General features: G+C 51.6%; 1 protein-coding gene across 1 annotated transcript in view; it reads left to right on the forward strand.

Moving 5' to 3' along the window:
• Positions 1-19,416, forward strand: part of FBXO25 (F-box protein 25) — a 30,509-nt gene that overhangs the window by 997 nt on the left and 10,096 nt on the right. The window contains exons 2-6 of the mRNA XM_023746217.1: positions 235-317; positions 5,871-6,008; positions 9,428-9,531; positions 11,581-11,630; positions 14,063-14,155. Coding sequence (XP_023601985.1) covers positions 5,875-6,008; positions 9,428-9,531; positions 11,581-11,630; positions 14,063-14,155 — 381 coding nt within the window. The 5' untranslated portion in view covers positions 235-317; positions 5,871-5,874. The remainder of the gene's footprint in view (positions 1-234; positions 318-5,870; positions 6,009-9,427; positions 9,532-11,580; positions 11,631-14,062; positions 14,156-19,416) is intronic.

Here is a 19,416-nt window from a genome sequence, read left to right on the forward strand (position 1 = left end):
CTGCACCAGCGGGGGTTCCTCCGGCCTGCACAGCGGGGTCCTCCGGGCCACACCAGCGGGGGTCCTCCGGGCGCACCCAGCGGGGTCCTCCCGGGCCGCACCCAGCGGGGGTCCCTCCCGGCGCACCCCGCGGGGGTCCCTCCCGGCCGCACCCAGCGGGGGTCCCTGGGTGCGTGGCAGCGAGCAGCGCGGCCCCAGCCCTCGGGTTCAGTCCTCACGTCTCTCCCGGTCCAGGACCTGCACTTGGACCCCCATCAGCGTTTGGTCCTCAGTGAGGAGCCTTGTGAGGAGCACAGAGCAGCGAGAAAGGCCGGATGGTAAGCGGACGGCGCCTCTGACAGCAACGAAACTTATTTTTTCAAAACCGATGATGAAAATGACACCTGAGGGGGCTCCTTTGCCAGGTTTTTGCTCCGACAGCGCCTTCACATTGCCCTGCAACCCGCTGTCCTCGGTGGTGGGATGTGCATGGTGCGGCCCCTGCCCACACGCACCGCTGCTGATGGATGCCTGCCTGAGTCGCTCCTCTAACCGGAAAACAAGTAGAAAAACATGTAGTCTTGTCTTGTTTTTGTTAATCCTCCCTCACCCGAGGATATTTTTATTTTTCCCATTGATTTTTCTTCCTTGAGATAGTAGAAGGGAGGGAGGGGTCCGAGAGAGAGAGAGAGAGAGAGAGAGAGAGAGAGAGAGAGACTGACTGGTTGGGCCCTGGATCAAACCTGAACCCAGGTCCGTGCTCTTGACCAGGAATTGAACCCGAGACACTTTGGTCCGAGGGCCAACGCTCTAACCCCTGAGCACACTGCCCAGGGCAGCCCTTTGAAAGTGTAATGAGTTAGGTTTCCTGTCAGGTTTTCCTTGTCTTGGTGTTTTTATTTTTAAGCTAGAGGCCTGGTGGGTGCAGGACATTCGTGCACTGGGGGTAGCGGGGGGCAGGACGGGGTGTCTCTCAGCCCTGCCAGCACCCTCTGGCAGTCCAGGACCCCTTTGGGGGATGTCTGCTTTCCACGGGGAACAGGCCTAAGCCGGCAGTCGGACATCCCCCCTAGGGGTCTTTAGCTCTGCATAGAGCAGTGGTTCTCAACCTTCCTAATGCCGCGACCCTTAATACAGTTCCTCATGTTGTGGTCACCCCCAACCATAACATTATTTTTGTTGCTACTTCATCACTGTAATGTTTCTACTGTTATGGATCGTAATGTAAATATCTGATATGCAGGATGTATTTTCATTGTTACACGTTGAACATAATTAAAGCATAGTGATTAATCACAAAAAAAATATGTAATCATATATGTGTTTTCCAATGGTCTTAGCTGACCCCTGTGAAAGGGTCTTTTGACCCCCAAAGGGGTTGTGACCCACAGGTTGAGAACCGCTGCCGTAGAGGCTCCCGCCTCTCCTGCTGCATTCACCAGCCATGAGCCCGGCTTCTGGCTGAGCTGCATTCCCAGACCACCAGGCAGCAGCTCCTGTGTTGAGTGTCTGCCCCCTGGTGGTCAGTGTGTGTCATAGCAACCTGTGGTTCGGCCATTCGGTCGATTTGCATATTACCCTTTTATTAATATAGGAAGGATCAGTGGTTACTTTAGCTTATTTCTGGTATATGTGTAACATAAGGTAAATGAGAAGAAAAACTCCACAGTTCTATGACCTCTGTTTCATAAGGTGTTCAGGCTGTGCTGTTACAAAAATACGCATCGAGCCTGGAGTGGCAGTCCACCAGTGTAAATGCCGCTTCGCCAAGCTGTTGGCCCCTGTTTCTTCACCGACAGATGGGAGAATTAACCTGTGAGAAGAGGGTGAGAACATTGTCTGCCTTGTAGGGTGGTGTGAGGCCTACGGGAGATCAGACAGGTAAACGGTTAGAGTAATGCCTTACCCGGACTGAGATCTAATAAATGTCTGCTGTTCGCATTAGTTACAAAAAGTACGCTTGCTGAAGGAGAGGCGTTTCCTGATGAGTCTGACGCTCTCGTGTCAGGAATTTCCACTGCAAGCTAACTTCCTGAGGCCCAGTCCCTCGCGCCCCACCCTCTTCTCTGCCCGTGAAGTCGAGATGAAGGGGAGGTTTAGCTGAGTTTGGGCCCGTGTGCTCTCTCGCATCAATTGGCATAAAATTGGAAATTGTACCAGCTGTTTCACAGCTGAACCCCACCCTTTCAATAGTTGCTCTTACACATTTAATTTTCAACAATGATTTCTAGTTTTTATTTCTGCATTTTGAAAATCTCAAAGGTAATTGTAATTAAAATAAACGTATATTATAAAACTCTAGCAATTTAGGTCTGTGGCAGAACAGATACATAAATTCTCAAAAAGTGATGGGTCATCCTCATTCTAATTTATTTTATTTTGTTTTTCTTAAATATATATTTTATTGATTTTTTTACAGAGAGGAAGGGAGAGGGATAGAGAGTTAGAAACACTGATGAGAGAGAAACATCCATCAGCTGCCTCCTGCACACCCCCTACTGGGGATGGGTCCGCAACCAAGGTACATGCCCTTGACCGGAATCGAACCTGGGACCCTTCAGTCCACAGGCCGATGCTCTATCCACTGAGCCAAACCAGTTAGGGCTCTAATTTATTTTTTATTTCAGAGAGAGCAAGGGAGAGAGAGAGAGGCTGTCCCCAACCAGGCATGTGCCCTGACTGGGAATCGAACTGTGACCTTCTGGTTCATGGGTTGATGCTCAACCACTGAGCCACACTGGCTGGGCTCATACTCATTCTAAAAGTTCATGATATCAACTGATTTGCAAAGTTAGATTGGGAATTTCTTTTTATAATGTATTTTTTTTTTATTGATTTCAGAGAGGGAGGGAGAAACATCAATGATGACAGAGAATCATTGATTGGCTGCCTACTGCAGGCCCCACACCAGGCTTCAAGCCCACAGCCCCCAGCGTGTGCCCTGACCAGGAATTGAACCGTGACCTCCTGGTTCATAGGTCGACGCTCAACCACTGAGCCACCCGGCTGGGCAAAAATATTTTTGAAAATTTGAGACCCACGTCTTTGAAATTGCAATTTGTGATTGTTCCCCTCCCCGACCCCATAGCTTTTCTACTGTTTATAATAACTGCTGTGAAGGCTGCTTTTTAGTTCACAATCTGTAGATTATATTTTAAAGTATTCCAAAGAGCATATTATTGTAATTCAAAGAGCGTAACGTGACAAATCTATGGAATGCACACATCTACAGTGAAACAAATATTTTCCTCTGTTAAAAAGAAAACTTTGGAAATGTGCTAATTTTATTTCCATTGTCCATGTAGCTGCATTTCACTCTTCCAACCCATGGAAATACAACTACTTAGCAGCTGAAAAATTCAGACCAACTGTGTTAATTTATGAAGAGTTTTTAAAGTAAAAATGGATTATCCGTAGCGTTTTGGTAGTTGTAAAGGAATTGAGTGTCTTACTAGGAACACCCAGCTGACTCTCCACAGTGGAGACGCTGCGTAAATGGCTTGTGAGGCCTAATGTAAGTGTACTGAGTGTAGTGGGCATAGTCTCCAAACAGCCAAGTATAATGTTTGTGTGTCATAAAGTTTAGAATATTTTGTTACCTGAGATGTCGGCAAGAAGTTCCTTTTGCTTGATTAGTTGTTATTTCTGCCTCTATTTTCCCATTTGATCTATAGGCCCTGGCAAGTAATTCTTAAAACAGTTTCTGTGTATGTTGCTACATGGCTTTAAAACTTTTAATTATCGTCTATAATAAAGGGCTAATATGCAAATTGTCCCCTCGGTGGTTTGACCGACTGGGAGTTCGACTGCTCACTATGATGTGCACTGACCACCAGGGGTGGCATGGAACGAGGGAAGGCCCCAGCTGGCAGCCAGCAGCGGGGGGAAGGCAGGCCCCAATCAGCCCTGATGGCCTGCCCGTGCACGAATTTCGTGCACCAGGCCTCCCGTCAGAGAATAAGGTCCCAATACCTTTGATAGTCAGCATTCTCTGATGTGGCATCTAGTCACCAATCTTGGTTTCTCTCTAGCAACCGTCCTGTAGCTTTCTCTGTTTCAGCAGCCTGTTCTGCGCAGTATTCTCACACGAGTCACGTACATTCCCATCTGCAGGTTTTTCCCGCCGCCACTTCGGTGATTGGTATGTCGTCTTTGCCTCTCCATTCACTGAAGACCCCACAGAGCTTCAGGGCTGAGCTCATGTTCTGTTCTCTTCAGAGGTTTCCAAGGGGTTTGCTTTTTTCTCTGAATTTCTTTCAGTTATTCCCTCTCTACTACTCATTCAGAACCCACATTACAGAATGCACATCCTAATACATATAAAGAGCTAGGTGCCGTCACGACCGAACGGGCGACTGGTCACCATGAAGTGCATGGAGCACCTCTCGGTCCCCCCCCCCACCCCGCCCCAAGCCCCCGAGCCGCTCACTATGGGGGGTGCTGGCGGTGGGGTGGGACTGGGGACTGTTGAGCGGCGGTGGCGGGCTGCTTCGCGGGGTGGCTGTGAGTTTAGCAGAGCAGTCATGGGGCGGGCAGCGAGTTTCACAGAGCAGTCACGGGGTCGGGGGAGAGGGAGTTTCATGGAGCGTTCAGCAGTGAGCTTCGTGGGGCGGCAGCAAGCCTCGCGGAGCAGTCGCAGGTTTGCAGAGCATCTTGGGGCGGGGAGCTTCACCTAGCGTTACAGGGCGGCAGAGGCCATGCGACGGAGGCCAGGCTAGGCCCAGGGACCCTAACTGCACGATTTCGTGCACGCTGGACCTCTAGTATGTATATATTTGTATATGTTTTAAATATATCTGCATGTATTAATATTATGTTGTGTGTGTGGTTTTCTCTTTTTTTTTTAGTTTCTCAGCCAGAGGTGCACACTTAGGGAAGGTGCAGATAGCATAGTAATACATTTGTTCTGTGCGTACAGGTTTGTCATTGGAGTAATCCTGTATTTAGTTGGTCTGTTTAGCAATATTCTGCACAGTTGCCACCAGATTTTTCGTTTTTAATCACATATTCTGAATCCATGGAATGATCTTGAAAGATACTTTGATACTTTGACAGTAGAAGATGGTCCTAACAGACATTTTTCTTTGGTATGTTTCTTATGAGACTACATCGCAGGACTTGCCTTTTGTAGAGTCTTCTCTGGCCTGTACCTGAAGCTTTATGAAAATAAAACAGCACATGCCCTAGAGCAGCGGTTCTCAACCTGTGGGTCGCCAACCTGTGGGTTGTGACCCCTTGGGGGTCGAATGACCCTTTCACGGGGGTTGCCTAAGACCATCAGAAAACACATATATAATTACATATTGTTTTTGTGATTAATCACTATGCTTTAATTATGTTCAATGTGTAACAATGAAAATACATCCTGCATATCAGATATTTACATTACGATTCATAACAGTAGCAACATTACGGTTATGAAGTAGCAACGAAAATAATGTTATGGTTGGGGGTGACCACGACATGAGGAACTGTACTAAGGGTCGCGGCATTAGGAAGGTTGAGAACCGCTGCCTTAGATGATCCTGCCAATGGCTGGGCCTGCTGGCGGCTCTCTGTGTGGGATAACAATCCTGTCCCGTACCCCCCCCCCCCCCCCCCCGCTGGTTCTCCAGCTGGGAGCCAGCCCCTGGTGACCTGGCTGAGCAGCGTGGAGCTGGTAAACCCACCACTCCGCATCCCAGCCTGTCACTCAGCGCTGCCGAGGCACTGTTATCGCCACCGCTGTCGCCACCGCTTTATCCCCATGTCGAACCAGCACTTAATGCCTGTGCAGACATTTAAATATTAAGTAAGCACTTACCTTTTAAAGGTTAATGAGAAGTGATCTCAGTGAAACGAAACTTGCCTATTACTCATACATTTTAAACGTGAATCAACTGTTTTTACAGAGCGATGCCGTTTCTGGGCCAGGACTGGCGATCTCCTGGATGGAGCTGGGTTAAAACGGAGGACGGCTGGAAGCGCTGTGAGCCCTGGCGGCAGGACCTGGACCGAGAGAGCCCCCAGCGCAGCGTCCCGCACAGCATGTACGCGCAGCCCTGCCGGCCCGCCTGGCGCCCAGGGGTCATTTTCTCTTCCAGGCGCTGCAAGCTCTGTCACTGTCGTTTGGCTGCGAGTTGCCCTCGCCCAAGGCTGGTGGGAGGAGGACGTTCTGCAGCTCAGGTCTGAGCCAGGACGTTGCCTGGTTCCCACACGTAGATGCTGCTTTGTTACCGAGCGAGGGTCACTGCCCGACACCACGGAAGCCAGTGCTACGAGGAAAGAAAAGACCTTCCATTGTGAGGCCAGCCGGCCAGGCTCCTCTCTGTCCCCTGACCGGGTCCAGGGAAGGTTCAGGGGCCACGGGGCACAGGCAGTTGTGGAAGTGCTGGCAGGTTTCAGTGGGCCTGTTTTTGGAATTCCACCAGAAGGCCCCTGTCTGCGGTTTTGGCTTGGTTTTTGTGAAGGAGGGGTCTTGAGGCACAGTGTGGGGTCCTATCTATGAAGAGTCCATAGCGTTGCCTGGGGATTCAGTGCCGTTCCCTGTGGGCTCTGGGAAGCTGAGATGGCACGGAGGCGCAAGGCCACGTGCACTGTATCCTGCGCTGCCCGAACAGGACCCTTCTAGGGTTTCCCCTTTGCGTTTAACTTATTAAATCTTCATTGCATTGTTTTTACTTACATCTCATTAACATTCAGTTTCCTGTCCGAATTTGAATATTTTATGATTTATTTTGGTTACTTGGTTCACTGGCATAGCAGTGGAGGTCATCAGAGACCTGGGGATTATCTTCAACTCTAGTCGTACCCAAGATATCCCAAGAGTGGGATTCTCTAAAAAAACAGACATTTTTAAATTGTGTGTCTTCCAAGGAAAAAAGGAAAGAAACTGCATTTTTGGTTCCCTTACAAAAATGCAAAAACAGTCTCTGGTCAACACCAGGTCAGAGAATCCAGGGGCCCACTAGCCCTTGAAGTAAGAACTGTGCTCAAGGCCTCAGCCCCGGGAGACGCTCCTGTCCCCGCTCCTTTACTTAGACACGTGACTCTGCTGGCAGCGTTGGTGGTGTTCCCTCGGGCTGTTGGGGGATGTGCGGCTTTCCGTTACAACCTGATGGCCTTCCTTATATTTTCTTCTTCGGTGACTAGGAAGGAAAATGTGGTTAGAAAGTTGGCACCGGCGTCAGACCAGCACTCGCCCAGGGCATTTGTGTACCTGCCTGCTCAGCGGGGCTGCATCTGGACTCGGAGGTCTGTCCTGGCCGCCTGTGTCAGTGACAAGCCAGCAGGCGCATCAATGTCCTGACCTGTGTGGCAGGAGAAGTGAGAGTTCTTCAGCAGAAATCCTGTTCTGCACAGAAGAAACGTAGATTATGTATAATGTTTAAGGGACTTCGGGCCGTGAAAGGGTGAAAAGGAATAACATAGATAAGGATGAGTAAGCGCCATTTTTACCAAAGAAAAGGCATGAAAACATTTGCTTCAGAGAAATCGCCTTGGAGCCGCCAGAGAGGACTGCACTGAGCTGAGGGCCTGGAGAAGTCGGGGGGAGGGGACCGGGCCTGGCCTGCGAGGCTCCTGTGCTTGGGAGAGTGCGACAGGGCCAACGGTAGAGGCTCCTGTGCTTGGGAGAGCGGCTGACGGTAGATCTTCGGTGTTTGGGATTTTCCAGGAGGCGCCTGGCCCTGGACATGACTTTGTCGGGAGGTTGGGAGTCAGTCTGCTCAGGTTCTGGTTGGAGGCTCAGAGTGGGCAGGTGGTGGGTTTCTGGACCCGCGCTGTCATTTGGAGGTTGCCCAGCCTGTTCACATCGGGTCCCTGTCTTTTGTACTTGAGGAGCTTGAGTTGTGACGTCTCCTTCATTTCTGGTTATTTGAGTCTTTTTTTTCTTAGCTAAATGCTTGTCAGTTTTGTTTATGTTTTTTAGAAAACCAGCTCCTAGTTTCATTGATTTTTTTTTAAATCTCTATTTTGTTTATTTTTGCTCTGTTCTTCATTTCCTTTGTTCTTCTTTTTCTAGTTCCTTGAGGTGTGAAGTTAGGTGCTCATTTGAAAGCTTTCTTGTGTCTTGTTGAGGCTTTTATCACGGGAACCCTTTCTTAGAACTGCTTTGGCTGCATCCTGTAAGTTTTGGTGTATTTCCATTTTCATTCGTCTCAAGGTATTTTCATAATTTCTCTTTTGATTTCCTGTTTGACTCACTGGTTGTCCAATAGCGTGTTGTGTAATCACATATTTGATGTTCCTGTTTTATTCTTGTAATTGGTTTCAAGTTCATAAATCGTGGTCAGAAAAGGTACTTGATATGATTTCTTCTTTTTTTTAATCTTCAACCAAGGATATTTTTTCTATTGGTCTTTAGAGAGAGTGGAAGGGAAGAGGAGGGAGGGGAAGAGTGAGCGAGAGAGAGAGAGAGACAGGAACATCCATGTGAGAGAGACACCTGGATTGGCTGCCTCCAGCACTCACCCCGACTGGGGCGGGGATCACACCCCCAACCCAGGTACATGCCCGTGCCTGGAAATCTAACCTGAGACACTTCTATGCATGACTGATGTTTTAACCACTGAACACACTGACCAGGGCGCTTGATATGATTGCAATCTTAATTTCTTAAAGACTTGTTTTGTGGCTCAACATATGATCTGTCCTGGAAAATGTTCCATGTGTGCTTGAGCAGAATGTTCTCTTGCTTTTGCGTGGAAAATTTCGTATATGTAAAGTCCACCTGCGCTAACATGTCCTTTATGGCCAGTGTTCACATTGGATCGGGGACATGGCAAATCATCAGTCAGTGTCGGGTATGACCCTTCACATTAACGTTCCCAGAGTGTTTCCAGTTTGGTTTATAATCTCCCAGTTTTGTTTTTTTTTAAAGGAAGGCACTTCTTTTTTTAAAAAATACATATTTTATTGATTTTTTACAGAGAGGAAGGGAGAGGGATAGAGAGTTAGAAACATCGATGAGAGAGAAACATCGATCAGCTGCCTCCTGCACACCCCCTACTGGGGATGTGCCCGCAACCAAGGTACATGCCCTTGACCGGAATCAAACCTGGGATCCGTTAGTCCGCAGGCCGACGCTCTATCCACTGAGCCAGACCGGTTAGGGCTGTAATCTCCCTGTTTTAATGAAGCATTTTGAAGTCTGAAACCGCATTGGTTGAGCACATGAAAGCCCTTGGGACACTGGAACGTGCCTAGCACTTCCTGGGCTAGCATTCTCAGAAGAACCGAGATAAGGCTTAGGTTTCTCAAAAGAAAAAGAATACATTAGACATTAGCTGCGTAATGTCAAGCTGTGGTGTGTTGCTTTGAAAATGAACAGCTTGCTTTTCAGAATTCAACAAGGTTTTTATTTCGATCTCCTAAATTGCAAGCCAGATACTTACTATCATTTTTTAAAAGATAAGCCAAATGAAGATCCCCTATAAATATATTTTAATAAAATCTATCTTTATTTCAGAATCCTAAATAGTGAAGATGACGAAATATTTACTAGTGAGGAGCATGGATATGCATCCAAGAAAAGGAAAAAGGACCATTTTAGAAACGACAGCAATACTCAATGTAAGATCCTGTTTAACATGTTCTATTTTACTGGAATATGTTGGCACACTAAGTCACTTCCACACGCGCACAAGAAAGGCGGCCCAGAGGTCTTAATAGCCCTTCTCCAGTGTTGCCCACGGGACTAGTGATCAAAGCTTTTGCAGCTCAGTCATTTTTTTGTGTTTTTAAAAAATATGCTTTTACTAGAGGCCCAGTGCACGAATTTGTGTACGGGTGGGGTCCTGCCAGCCTTGCCCCAATCGGGGTGGATCGGGGCCCGGCCTGTCAGGAGGAGGAGACGGTGGGTGGTTGGCCAGCCGACCAGCCTGATCAGGGCCCCATCAGGGCTGGGCCAGCTGGGGGGAGTGGCCATGGGTGATTGGCCAGCAGGCCCTGCCCCTGATTGGGGTGAGGGGGCAGATTGGGGGCAGGGGTGGCCCTGGGGAGGGGCTGTGAGTAGTGGGTCGGCCAGCCCTGCCCCCAAATGGGGTGGCGGGGTTGATTGGGGGTCAGCAGCCATGGGAGGGGCCGTGGGAGGTTGGCCGGCCAGCCCCACTCCCTATTGGTGTGGGGGGGGCCGATCGGGGGTGGAACTGGCTGGGGAGAGGGGCTGCAGGCCGATCGATCGGGATAGTGGGAGCTGATTGGGGGTGGGGTTGGCGTGGGGAAGGGCTATGAGCAGTGGGCTGGCTGGCTCTGCCCCCGAATGGGGTGGGGGTGGCCAATTGGGGAACCAGTGACCTGGGGGAGGGGCCATGGGTGGTTGGCCGCCAGCCCTGCCCCTGATCAGGGTCGGGGGTGGGGGAGATCTGGGGTGGGGCCGGGTCGGGGGAGGGGCTGCAGGAGGTTGGCTGGCCGGCCCCACCCCCCTGATCCGGCTGGCTCGTTGGCTGCAGTGGGCATCCTGGCGACCGGTCGTTATGGCATTATGGTCGCTGGCTTTTTATATATATAGATTGATTTCTCAGAGAGGAAGGGAGAGGGAGAGATAGAAACATCACTGATGAGAAAGAATCATTAATTGGCTGCCTCCTGCACACCCCCTACTGGGGATTGAGCTCGAAACCTGGGCATGTGCTATGACCTCCTGGTTCATGGGTTGATGCTCAACCATTTTGTTAGTAAGATTGGCAAAAACAAAACAAAGGATAGCAAAACCCACTACAGAGCTCGCACATCCGAGCGACTGAACAGTGGTCACCATCAGTTTGCTGCCAGGCACTGAGGCCCAACCTGAGGCGTTTTGACTTTGGACTTTTGTGCAGGAGGCACTGCTGTTCGGAGCAAGACACAAACGTGGTCAGAGCTGGTTAGCCCCTGGGGGAGGCAGGCACTCCCCTTGCAGCCCCTGCTCTGCACTGAGCGCCTCTGTAAGCTGGGAGGAGTGGAGTGCTCCCGTGTAGTCAGTCTGCTGAGGAAGGTCGGGCCCTGTGTGGGGGGGAGTTATCATGACCCTTGAAACTTTAGGATTCAGTTACATGAAAAAATTTAATTAAATCAAATACAATTTAAAGGCAAGGACGGAAGAATAGGACTTTTTATTAATTATACTTTTATAATTATGTTTTCATATTTATAGTCATTAGTAACTAATTTTCTTCTAAGTTACTAAAAGTTGGTACTGTCTGAAAAATCATATTTCATGTAAAGATGTGTTTCCGCACCTCTTAAACTAACGTTAGGAAACAGAATTTGCCTAGCCAGTGTGGCTTAGTGGTTTAGCATTGACCTATGAACCGGGAGGTCATGGTTCGATTCCCAATCGGGGCACATGTCTGGGTTGTGTGCTTGACCCCAATGTGGGGCGTGCAGGAGGCAGCCGAGCCATGATTCTTTCTCATCATTGATGTTTCTATCTCTCTCTCCCTCTCCCTTCCTCTCTGAAATCAATAAAATTAAATTTAGAAAAAAAGAAACAAAGAATTCTGTTCACATTTAACAAGTAAAGGCATCTCAATCTGTATATCAGATAATTTTGTTAACTTATGCAACTATTTTAAGTTCCTGAAAATCTTCATTTTGAAATTATTCCCCAGATTTTAAGAACAAAGTTAATTTCTGTTGTAGGTTTTTTTCGTGAAAAATGGATCTATGTCCACAAAGAAAGCACAAGAGAAGTAAGTATTCTGTTGTGAGTAAGCGGATATGTTTTGTCCTGTTGAACATGTAACTTCACATTAAATAAGTTACTGCTTTTGCAACATCAACCCTGTGAAGACGGCTGTGTGTGTGTGTGTGGTCGGTGCCCCTGGCACAAACCTGAATAAACAGAACAAGGGTGGGCCTGCCCTCCCGAGAGCTGCTCCTGCGGAGCCCTGCTGCTAGCAGGGGGCTGCGTGGGCCTGCCGGGCTGGGACGGGGAGAACTCTAACCCTCCTTTCCCAGGCCGGGCAGCTGACGTGATGCCGTAACGGACTGTGACTGGGCAAAGAGCAGTGAACCTTTCCCCTCCTTTGCTTGCCGAGTTGGAGAAGCGTTGCTATGAGCCATGAAACAGTCCACTCACTTCCACCTGTTTCCTTTTTCTCTGCTTAGTGTCCGGGAGGCTTACCTGCTTTGCAGTCTGAGGAACTCGGCACTTGCCTTATTTTGCAGCAACTGGGAATGATTTGGGGAGTAATTGTTTAGTATACATTCCGTTGGCATAAGTTACCTGTTCCAAAGGCGTTAGTAGTGGGTGTCCTGAAACTGGCCCAGCTTCTGAGACAGAACGTATTTGACTGGTGGTGGTTAACATTGTTAGTGGGTACGGAGGGACTAATCCTTCGCATACAGTCTAATGCACCGTTACATGAATGTTTGGCAGAATCTAACATAATTTGAGCTGACTTAAGACTCTTTCATATTTCATTTGCTCTGTGTTACCACACTGATGGCAGAAAAGAGAACCAACTTAGGCCAGCGCAAGCAACCGAACAGAACTTATGTGAGTCTGCAGGTGCCAGTGGATCTGTGGATCCCAGGAGCACAGTGTAACCAGCTCAGGGAGGGAGCAGGGACGGACTGAGAGCCGGCACTTCTCTCGCCAGCTGTCTCGGCCTCACTGGGCTATCAGTCTTCTTACCTGGATGGACCAGGTATCTCTGCTGCCCGTCTACATGGCCGACTGGCCGCCCGCAGACACTGAGCGCCTGACTGCATGGCTCCAGGCCCCCACCAGGTGGGCGAGCTCATGTGGTTCAGACGTGCGATTTGCTGTTCGCTCTGTGGATCAGAATTAATTCCCCCAACAGAAGAGGCTGTTGTGAGAAGGGGCTGCCTGGACAGGAGTCGTACACCAGCACACGGAGCTCTGTTCATTGAGAAGACATTAGAGTAGAAGTACCAGCTGGGATCAAGTTCAGGTTCTGTCTAGGCTTTGCTCCCCCACAGCCCCCAGGAAATACTTGCATATATTAGATACCCCATAAAAATAGGTATTGAGTGCTGTGAATGAATGCATCTTGTTGGTTTGTGCACCCAGTAGGACTGTTCTTGGGACTTGCACAAACCACAAGCCCTTCCCTTGTGTCTTAGCTGCGCTAGAGGGAGCCTCCTCTTCTAGACCCTCCCCTGCCACCCTGGGGTTTTCTGTGATTGGCCCCCAGTTTGTCCCACGACTCTGAACGGAAAAGCTCTTTCTATACTCTTCGTATTTCAAATACCGAAGGTAGACTTTAAAGTGACACCTAATGTACAAACCAATCGGAATGCAGGTGCATCATGGAGAAAACCATCTATGCAGAGAGTGGTGTTTCACTCTTTAAAAGACTGACTCAGTGGATAGAGCATCAGCCTGCGGACTGAAGGGTCCCGGGTTTGGTCCTGGTCAAGGACACATGCTCTGGTTGTGGGCTCAACCCCCAGTAGGGGGCGTGCAGGAGGCAGCCAATCAATGATTCTCTCTCATCATTGATGTTTCTATCTCCCTTCCTCTCTGAAATTAATAATATATATATTAAACATATATATAGATATATGTTTTAAAAAGTAGTAAAAATAAAAGACTGACTTTGTTCATCTTTTTTACTCTTGGACCTGGGTCTAATTCCAGCTTTGGGGTTTGGGTGCTGAGCAGGCCCTGCCTCGTAGTCACATCGCCCCGCCTCCGCCCTCCCCCTCTACCTTCAGCCTGTGTGTTGGGCAAACGTCCAGACCTCGGGACTCCGGCGAGCAGTCACATTCTCAGCGGTCGTGTTCATAGTGGCCCTTCACAGCAGCCGCCTGCTGGGCGTGCTCGCAGTGTCGTAGCCAAGAATATTCCCTCTTATTGTATGATTGCAGGCTTCATTGGCCCTCCCCCCAAATGTGTCCCAACAAAAGAAATCGGCGAGATGCGTGATGGGTCCGTCTTTGTCGTCTGCCCGCGGGGTGAGGGTGTCTGTGCTGCCTCAGTGATGCATGATGGTAGGTCAGCCTCGGTGTGATTGACGCCACTCACCTGGGTGTGTCTGCATCATAGTAGACACTGTCCTTTGCTGACGGTTAAAAAACAGTTGGCACAGACTCGCCCACACTGAGCGTCGTTGGCTTTGCGTGCGTCCGCGTTGACTGTTTGCTTGTCTTCCAGCGGCACGGCTACTGCACCCTGGGGGAGGCCTTCACCCGCCTGGACTTCTCGAGTGCCGTGCAGGACGTGCGCAGGTTCAGCTACGTGGTCAGAGTGAGTATTTCCTTTCCCGGGAGACACTCGATGCCTTGGCCGCTGCAGAAAGCGGCGCTCCCTCGCGGTGCAGAAATATCCCGGGAGTGGGCTCAGGAGAAGACGGCTCGGTGCCGCTCAGCACCGGCTCCACGGACTCGGGTGGGACCGGGCCGGCCTCCGCGCTTTCTGGGTTTCTCCACGCCATGCGTGCGCTCGCGCACTGTGCCAGGGAGGTGCCAGGGGAGCAGCCGTTTCCCTGCGGGTTTACCTGATGGTCCCTGCGTTTCCCACCTCACGTGTCACAGCAGAGCCTGGAACGGGGACTTCAGACAAAGGGAGCTCACAGAGCTGCTATGCTGTTGGCACCTGGCCGGACGGGGTTTGTGTCTCAGCCTCTTCCAGAAAGGGCTCTGGGCCAGGCCTCGCCTGTCCTATTTGTGTAAGAGGCCTGCTCTGCGGCTTCCTCGCCTCCTGCTGGTGCAGGGGACAGTGACGGCTCCTGCAGCTGCGGCGGGATGGGAAGACGTCTCATAGTGGCTTTCAGCCTTTAGAAACGCTACGAGAACAGATATGGATGTCAGAGGTGGGGCGGGAGGGCCTGGGTGAAAGAAGATGGAGCGTTAGCTGAAGCACATGTCTTCGGAGGGCGGGGTGGGTTTGGGGGGGAAGGGCAGGGTGGAGGTGGGCAGAGGGGACGTCACAGTGTGGTTGTGCTCATAAAGAATTTTCAATTTAGCGAATAGGTAGACACACTTCTCTCTTGTGGAACCGAAACTTCTCTTCCCGAGGAAGGCGGGTTTGATTCAGGGAAACTGCTCTGATACTTTGCATTCCCCGATGCTCTGTGGTGATGGGATCATGAAACACCTTGGCTGGGCTACAGTTGTCCGAGGGGTTTCTGATCAGCGTTGCTCCTCGGATGCTGTGACATGACGTCACTGCCCGTAGGATCCGTTTTTCAGGGATGGCTGCCAGGCAGGGTGCAAGGCCTCTGTTCCTGGGGAAAGCCCTATCTAGGGGTATCTGTGTGCTTAGGCTTACGGTTTTAGTACCAGTTAGAGAATATTTATCTTGATTAAAATTTTCTCTCGGCAGCTAAGAAGAAAGAAATGTTAGGGCGCACAGGATTGGGTAGGTCACGGGAAGCCTGGGGTAGTCGTACCTACTGGCTGGTGTCCGTTGGTTCCCGGGCACCTCACGGGATGGGTCCGGGGCTCCTTTGGCACCAGGGGGGCTGCGCAGAGGCCGCCGCCTGAGTTCTCCAGGGGTTTGTTGCCAACGGTACCTCTTTTGGAGATGGTCCTCCCTGCGTTCCGAGCATTTCATGGATCCTTTAAACAGCGAAGCCATGAAAACAATGGGAGGACGCAGTGACCAGACTGTCTGGTTATTTGAAGGTTTTGAAACTTTCTCCTAAGGACTGTGTTACGTCAGCAGCCACCAGCTTCCTCCACGGTGCACAGAGGAGCTAGAAACAGACAGGACCAGGTGCCTGCATGAGGCGGCGGGCGGGCGGGGCTGGGAGGTGCCTCTCTCTGATTTTTTCACTGAGGCTTGATTTGCCCTCCCAGCACGCGTGCTTCTCCCGAGACCTGACACCTCGCCATCTGATAGGACAGTGACACAGGTGGAGTCACGGAGCAGGTAGAACGCACTGTGCTCTGTTCCTCCGCCTACGTGGGCGTGAGCTCTGGGCATGATGGAGACAGAGGTAGAAACATGCAGACTGTGCCCCAGGGAGTCGGCAGACAGGCCTGACAACGGACAAGTGCTTCTGTTCAGACCTCCGTGATTCTACAGACTTCTTCTCGTGGAACCCCGTGACTTACATGTGTCACATGACGTTTTAAAGGAGTGGCCTTGGAGTCCAGGGAATTCTGAGGGTTTCTGCTCCTTTCTAATTGAGCTGCAGTTGGCTGTGTTGAACTTTGTGGAGGGGCCCAGTCCTGGGCTAGATTATTGTCACATCCTCACCCCGGGCACCCCAGGCAGGACTGAACAAAAGGATGAAGAACGAGCCCTCTTTACACACTTTGTTTTGTGAGTCACTTTTTTAAAAAATTTATTTTATTTTTATTGATTTCAGAGAGGAAAGGAGAGGGAGAGACAGAAACATCGATGATGAGAGAAATCATTGGTTGTCTGCCTCCTGCACGCCTTTTACTGGGGATTGAGCCTGCAACCCAGGCAGGTGCCCTTGACCGGAATCAAACCCGGGACCCTTCAGTCTGCAGGCCAATGCTCTACCCACTGAGCCGCACCAGCTGGGCAGTCTCCCCACTTTCACCATCGAGTGTGCTCCACAGACTGCCCCGGCAGCGTGCACTGGCAAGCAGGGCTCTCAATGGTCACGGTTGGCCAGTTGTTTTCTAAACCTGTGGGACCTCCTCTGCAGGAAAGCTTGGTCTTTGGAAATGAAGGACATCCCTTCTTTGTTGTAAAACAGTCCCTCCCGCGTCCCTCAGCACAGAAAGGCGTGCTCACATTCAGTTAACAACCTCCTGTTGTCGGTGCTACTCCAGGCATTTCCTGTCATTTTCCCCTGAAGGCGCTGGGACAAAGTGCACGGGTGAAATTATGTTAATGCCCCTGAAAACAAGATGGAGGAGGAAAGAGTGAGAAGCAACCATGTGGGGCCTGCTGACAGCCAAGGAAACGCTCCTCAGCCAGCAGAGGCCGAGTGCTGTCGCTCTGGTCGTGGTGGGCGGCGTGGGCGGCGTGTCTGGCTGGTGAGCGCTGTGGTGGGGGAGGCCTTTGTTCAGTCGATGGCATTGCCAGTGAAAGTGAACATCCAAGTCACTTAGAAATGGTAAGTGTCATTCTCACAGGCCAGCAAGGACCCGGTACTCTTTATTGTTCAGCTTCCAGCGTATTTATCCTGTCAGCTTGGAGTATGGCTCCGTGCAGCAACCAAGAATTCTTTCAACAAAACTAAAACTGTAAATTATGCAGCAATTCAATTTATATAAACATTAGCAGTCTTTTTTTATTGATTTGAGAGAGAGAGAGAGAGAGAGAGAGAGAGAGAAAGAAACATCAACTTGTTGTTCCGCTTATTGATGCATTCATTGGTGCTGCTTGTATGAGCCTGATGAGGATTGAACCTGCAACCTTGGCCTATCGGCAAGATGCTCCACCCACTGAGCTACCGGCCAGGGCCCAGCTAACATTCTTCCTTTCCGCCAGCACTGGAAGTTGGTGACAGGGATAAGGCCCATGGAGTGTTCATTCCCAGGGAAGGGGGGCCAGAGGGACAGTCCAGAAGGTGGGACTCCCATCCCACAGACCATCTGCTTCACGCGTTCCCAGGATGGGAAGCCGCCTCGAAGGCAGCCTGACTCCGTCTGCGTGGCGCCGGGGACCTTCGGGCAGAGGCACGGGTCCAGACTGTGGAGAGTCGGGCCGCCGAGCTGTCCAGAGAAGGAACGACTGCAGGGTTTGCCAGAAGGTTAGGACGGGGGGTTCTGCTTGGCTTCAGGAACATCCTGCTTCTGTAGGGCTTAGGTCACTTTGTTTTACTAAATGCAGTAAAATTGAGAAACTTTTTAAAGTGAGATAAAGAGATTTCAGATCTGTGATGCTGTTAGAAGCTACTCACCAGGCCTGACGGGCACACGATGGGTGGGAGGTGCCTGGTGGGGCGGACAGTGCAGACCTGCGACCAGCTCTGTCCCCTCTCTGAGCCCGTGACTTTCGGGTCATTTTCTTCATCTCCCTGGGCCTCGTCTTCTCGTCTGTAGCCTGGGATCGTAGTACTGCCTCGAAGGGGTGCTTTGGGAGTTAGGCTGATCACATCCCGTACTCCAAACTGTGCCTGTCCAGCAAGCACTCCGTGTTTCTGTTCGCTGTAAATCTACATCCTGCGGGAGCCTGAACAGCCGAACCGACTGTCTGGTGTGGCTAGTGTCTCGGTGACACTGGAGAAGTGACTTTGCCCTCAGGACCCCTGGGGCTCCTGGGCAGCACTCTGAGAATCGCTGCATTACAGTAACTCCAGCTCTGCCCTCACTCCTCTCAGGGCGGCAGTAGGGCTGTGAGCCGCTCCTTTTCCTCTGGTCGTTGAGGGGTCGGATGCAGTGCACCTGCGTGTCTGGCCCGTGTCCCTCCGGCTGCAGGGCAGTGAGTCTCTCGTGGGTCAGTTCCCTGAGCCCCATTGGCTACAGACTCACCCGTCAGGTCTCAGTCCGGCTGCGCTAGCAGGAAAGCTGCAGCTTAATCTCTGAACTCCTTGTCTCTGACTGGCTCCTCAGGAGGCGGAGAGGAGGGTGTCGCTCCGCATTGTGATGATGGCCGACCCGGAGGACTCGGAGCAGCACGGAGCTGCTGGGAACGGGCGGGAGCAGCGCTGAGGTCCAGCCGCAGGTCTGGGCCGGGTGGCTGGGCAGGCTCTCGCCTGGTCTGCCGGGTGCTGCGTGTCGTCCGTGGTCCCCGCACTGCGGGACACTCTACGTAAACGTTAGAAGCGGCAGAGGTGGTCTGTGTGGTCACATTGTAATGGACTGTGGGCTTCGCCAGCCAGTGCAGCTCTGAGCATGTGGTTAGCACTTTCTCTCCTCTGGAAGGCAGCGGAGGCGGCCGCGAGGAGGGAGGAGGGATAGAGTCCACTGGCTGAGGCTGGGCGGCAGGGAGGAGGGAGGAGGGATAGAGTCCGCTGGCTGAGGCTGGGCGGCAGGGAGGAGGGAGGAGGGATAGAGTCCACTGGCTGAGGCTGGGCAGGAGGGAGGAGGGATAGAGTCCACTGGCTGAGGCTGGGCAGGAGGGAGGAGGGATAGAGTCCACTGGCTGAGGCTGGGCAGGAGGGAGGAGGGATAGAGTCCACTGGCTGAGGCTGGGCAGGAGGGAGGAGGGATAGAGTCCACTGGCTGAGGCTGGGCGGCAGGGAGGAGGGAGGAGGGATAGAGTCCGCTGGCTGAGGCTGGGCGGCAGGGAGGAGGGATAGAGTCCACTGGCTGAGGCTGGGCAGCAGGGAGGAGGGATAGAGTCCACTGGCTGAGGCTGGGCGGCAGTGAGGAGGGAGAGAGTCCGCTGGCTGAGGCTGGGCGGCAGGGAGGAGGGATAGAGTCCACTGGCTGAGGCTTGGGCGGCAGGGAGGAGGGAGGAGGGGAGAGAGTCCGCTGGCTGAGGCTGGGCGGCGGAGGAGGAGGGAGGAGGGAGGAGGGATAGAGTCCAGTGTAGAGGCTGGGCGGCAGGGAGGAGGGAGGAGGGATAGAGTCCACTGGCTGAGGCTGGCGGCAGGGAGGAGGGAGGAGGATAGAGTCCACTTGGCTGAGGCTGGGCGC

This window comes from Myotis lucifugus, unplaced genomic scaffold (assembly GCF_000147115.1).
Source record: "Myotis lucifugus unplaced genomic scaffold, Myoluc2.0 scaffold_636, whole genome shotgun sequence".
NCBI classification, from domain to species: domain Eukaryota; kingdom Metazoa; phylum Chordata; class Mammalia; order Chiroptera; family Vespertilionidae; genus Myotis; species Myotis lucifugus.